This window comes from Orycteropus afer, unplaced genomic scaffold (assembly GCF_000298275.1).
Source record: "Orycteropus afer afer isolate SDZICR_OR568_19922 unplaced genomic scaffold, OryAfe1.0 scaffold00021, whole genome shotgun sequence".
Lineage (NCBI taxonomy): Eukaryota > Metazoa > Chordata > Mammalia > Tubulidentata > Orycteropodidae > Orycteropus > Orycteropus afer.
In genome coordinates, this window is record NW_006921608.1 from 3737242 (window position 1) to 3741810 (window position 4569).

The following is a 4569-nucleotide window of genomic DNA, read 5'->3' on the forward strand; positions in this document are numbered from 1 at the left end:
AACTCAGACTTCTAGCCTCCTAAACTGTAAGAGAAAAAAATCCCTGTTTGTTAAAGCTGCCCACTTGAGTGTTTTCTGTTATACAAGCAATAGGGAACCAACACAACGCTTAAGATTTTTTCTATATCTCATGTTGGATCATTCGTTTATTTATTTCAGTTGGGCTTGTAGTCAGAACACCTACTATGGACCACAAAATACTTGCAGTTAATTCATGGTTGAAGCTAGGCTACTCATCTTAACTCTTTGATATTTGCAATATATCTTACGTGAGAATTGTTACACCAAAAGCAAACCAAACCAACCAATAAATAGCAAAGAGATGTCATTCAAAGAGACTTCTGCGGAGACTCTTCAGAACTGCATGTAACCTACTACCGTGAAGTTGATTCCAACTCAGCGATACTATAGGACAGAGTAGAACTGCCACGTAGGATTCCCAAGGCTGTCAATGGAAGCAGACTGCCTCATTTTTCTCCCATGGAGCAGCTGGTGAGTTCAAACTGCCAAACTTTTGGTTAGCAGCCAAATGCTTTAACGACTACACCACCAGGATTGCCCCTGAATTATCTGTAGTTGGAACTGATACCACATAACTTACTGCTGATGAAATAATCGTTGTTGTTGTTATTTGCTGTTGAGTCAGACCCGACTCATAGCGACACCTCCTTGGGTTTCCGAGGCAGTATCACTACGGAAGTAGATTGCCCAACCTTCCTTCCGAGGAGTGGCTGGTGGGTTTGAACCGCCAGCTTCTGGTTAGCAGTCAAGTGCCTTAGGCACTATGCTACCAGAGCTTCGGAAATAATCATACGATTTGAAAAATTTTATATAAGTAAATTTTCAGAAGTGTTGCTGCATTTTTGGCCACCATGCAAACTGTTCTATGAAAATCTTGAATAATTTGCCTATTATATAATCAAAATTATGTCAACCAGCAAACCCAAAGACCATTTAACATTGACAATTACATCAGAATCACATGTTAGATACTGGACACCAAATGGACCCTCTCTTGTAATAAGTTTCCAGTCATTTAGCATAGATTTGCTGAGTGAAAAGTAGTGTACATTTAACTTTCAACTACATGATTTACATGAAGAATTGAAATTGTGCATGTGAAAAGCTTTCTTCAAATAACATATACTCTGTATATTTTTATTCTAGCAGAACAGATTTTAAAATTTCATAATGTTTGCTTTATTTTTTCCATTCATTTAATTTCAATTTGCTTTTTAAACTCCAGGCTTTAAAGAATGAGAGATAATTAACCTAATGAATTTTTAAAAGATAGTCAGCAATGATTTTTTTTAAACTAATTTAGAACTAAGAAAAACTTGTATATATACCTTTATAATTGAACCTTCTTTTTAAATGTGCTATTTTATGTTAAGTACTTCATCTCTCTGCCCTTATTAAGTGGGTCTCATCACTAGATATAAAGTTTCTAAAGAGTTGTAACTTTACAGCTGCTTTGATTAATAATAATGACTTGGATTAAGATTTCATTGGGTAGGATTAACTAGGTTTAAAGATGGCAAAATGCCATTATAACATTAATGCCAGAATTTAATGAGAACCAGAAGTTGACTTCAAGAACCTTTATAACTTAATATGGGGGCATGATCATATTCTTACTATTTTAATTTCATGTCCTATTAAAAATAAGTTCTCCTTTTTGTCTTTTTCCTTGTGATAAAGATTTTTCACTTAGCAAACATTGATTGAATATCGATCATGTCCCAACCACTGAACTCTAGAGATGTAAGAAGTAAAGTAATTTTTCATCCTCAAACAAAACAGACATCTTCTGATCAGTAAGAGCAGAAATGAGAAACAGTTTTTGTATTTAGTGACCTTATGGTCTCCCTCGGTCTAGTTCTCTAAGGCATCTGTCTCCGGCGAACCTCTCATCTATTTATTTCTCGTTTCTTACATCAACCATCTTCTCCATTGCCTGGATTGAAAAACTAGCCAGTTGTGCTTCTCTAATGGAAAAGTCTGGGCTATTGAGTTTGGAGGTATGGGAAAAATGGAAGACATAGATTAGAACTTAATGTTCTATTTGTGGTACTCATCGCTGTGGTGTTATTAGCTGTTCCTCAAGGCAGAGGCAACTGAGGTTTTCTAGAACCTCTGATAAAGTCAGAAGTACCACATGTAGGAGGAGGAACAGCTTACAGCAGGGTTCTTTTCATTGGCTGGGGCAAGGGCTTCCTGTACTGAAAGTCGATGATGGTGCCTTGCCTTCTGTAACATACAGGTACCTTTAAAGCCCTTCTCTGTTCTAAAATTCCATAACTCCTATATGTTTAGCACCTAAAGAGAACAATAGGCATAAAGTAAATGACTTAGGTTCTTTATTCTTCTTTTCTCAGATCTTATGTATACATATTTACAAAGAACATTGAAGCCTTATAAAGTAAAACTCTAAACCATCACCACAAGAAATTAGAGGTGAAAAGCAGCAAAGACAAAGGGAGACTGCATCTCAGAACTCCTGTGGAGCAAAACCTCAGTTGTGTAGCTTGTGGGTCTGGGTTTCCTAGTGGCTATAGCAAGGAGGAGAAGCAGAAGAACTTGGTGAGACTGTGTAGTAGAACACATACCACCAGTTCCGCTGAGCAGGCAAGCATTTTCTTTGCTCGTAATGAAAAACAAAACAAAAAAAATATTGTGCAGGGGACTTATATATGAAGCCTGAAGCCACATAATGAATAATGTGTCCTCCTGAATTTCCATAGAAAATATAGAAGTGTTCCACATATGTCATTTCATATATTGGCCTTTGGAAAACACAGAGGGAATAATGTTAAAAGCAAGACTTTTTTCCTCCCATGGGCAGGGAGAGGAAAGTTTGAAACTTCTGGTATATTTACTATAGATAGATGCTTATTTTCTTTTGACCCGCTGACATGTAGAGCAACAGAAAGATGTAAAGATGTCTAGTAAAGGGTAGCATTGTTAAAAGTAGGAGGGGATCAATGGAATTTTTGTGGCAGGATGATATTTGCAAGACTGAAAAGGCCGCTGGGAGGTTTTTAAATATGCCAGTTCCCTGTAACAGGAAGATCAGTCTCTGTTTCAGACAGCATACCCAATTTAGTAAATTATTATTATTCCTTCAAAATTAATGTGAACAATTTTCTCTTTGAGGCTGCTTTTCCATAGGTGATGTTTTCCAGATGGGCTTTGTGTAAAACTCTCCATGTTTTGTGTTTCCTTTCACAGAAAGAGAGTCTGTTCTGACACTTGTCCATTTCTTTCTTTCCACCCCTTGTAGGGAAGAGAACACCAAAAGCGAAGGAGAAGAAGAATAAGAAGAAGAGGAAGCTGATAGAAAGAGCTCAGGAGCAACACAGTGTGTTCCTAGCTACAGACAGAGCTAACCAATAACATAAGAGACACATTTGATGGATTTGGGGTGGGGGTTTTTGTTTTTGCAAAAGTGCACAGAGCTACTTTCCACTCCTGCATTCATGCTGCCTCCCCCAGTCTGTTCCCAGTAATATTGTGAAAAGGAAGAGCCACTAGCATGGTCCCTGTGTTTATTTATACGTTGGTTTGGATCTCGAGGCCACAAAGGCAGGAGCTGTTTGAACTGAGTCAGTGGAATCAGGCGTCAGTGCGTGGCATGTGACTTGGTTCCGTGGCTGCTGAGAGAACCTGTCCCTGATACCCGTGGAGAGGCAAGAGGTGTGGGACTGTGGGCCACCCTTGGCGAGTGGACTTGTCCATATTTATGTGAAAGAAGATGCTCTGCAGACCAAGTGCTATTTCACTTGTGACCTTTATTTCTCCCGTTGTGCGTTTTCAGGCATAAATGTATGTGGACCTCTGCTTAGTATTACCACATGTGGTTCTCGGCATCTGTTCCCTTCAGGCTGTTGTGTGCTGGAACTGCTTTTAGCTGGTGATAGGCTACGGCAATCCCTACTCAGTTTCACAGCACCTCTCCTATGTACATACTCTGCTGGAGCTACATATAAACCTCTTCTTTACTATATATTTATGCTTTCTTACTTGTAACAAGTCATATCTGGTTAATACTCTTATCACTTTGTTTCTAGTGGTACCTAACCATTGTCCAGTAAGTGGCGGTTCTAGTTCTGTTAATCGACAAATGTTTTGTTGACCCACTGAAACTTTTTCTGGGGGTGGGGGGATGGGCTTATTTCTTATTGTAAGAGTAGGATAAGCTAGTTTGTACATATAGTCAAATGACCAGTGTCAAAGAGTTTGAGTGTCTGCAGACATTTCCCGCTCTGTCTACCCCCACAAATAAGACAGCATGTAGCACCTTTAGGTCACAAACTACCTTTGAATCTAAGACTTTATGAAATACTTTATGAAATGTTGCAAGGGATTACATGCAGTAACTAGTAGTGTTCATCATGCAATTTCTCTAGTCCCTTAGAGAATTTCTGTGGCTTTATTTTTCATTTCTGGCTTTACTTGGTTGTTTTCTTTTTTTTAAATGTAAAGCATCCCTGACTTGCAAAGATAAGGTAACTATCAGTGTTGTTGCATACTGTAGATGTTACCATCCTGGAACACAGAATTTGGGGC

The 4569-nt window shown here is 38.6% G+C and overlaps 1 protein-coding gene across 1 annotated transcript in view; it reads left to right on the forward strand.

Moving 5' to 3' along the window:
• The window catches only part of RSPO2 (R-spondin 2), a 201574-nt gene extending 198178 nt beyond the window's left edge, over positions 1-3396 (forward strand). Inside the window, exon 5 of the mRNA XM_007934773.1 lies at positions 3284-3396. Within this exon, the coding sequence (XP_007932964.1) occupies positions 3284-3396 (113 nt within the window). The remainder of the gene's footprint in view (positions 1-3283) is intronic.
• The last annotated feature ends 1173 nt before the right edge of the window (positions 3397-4569 follow it).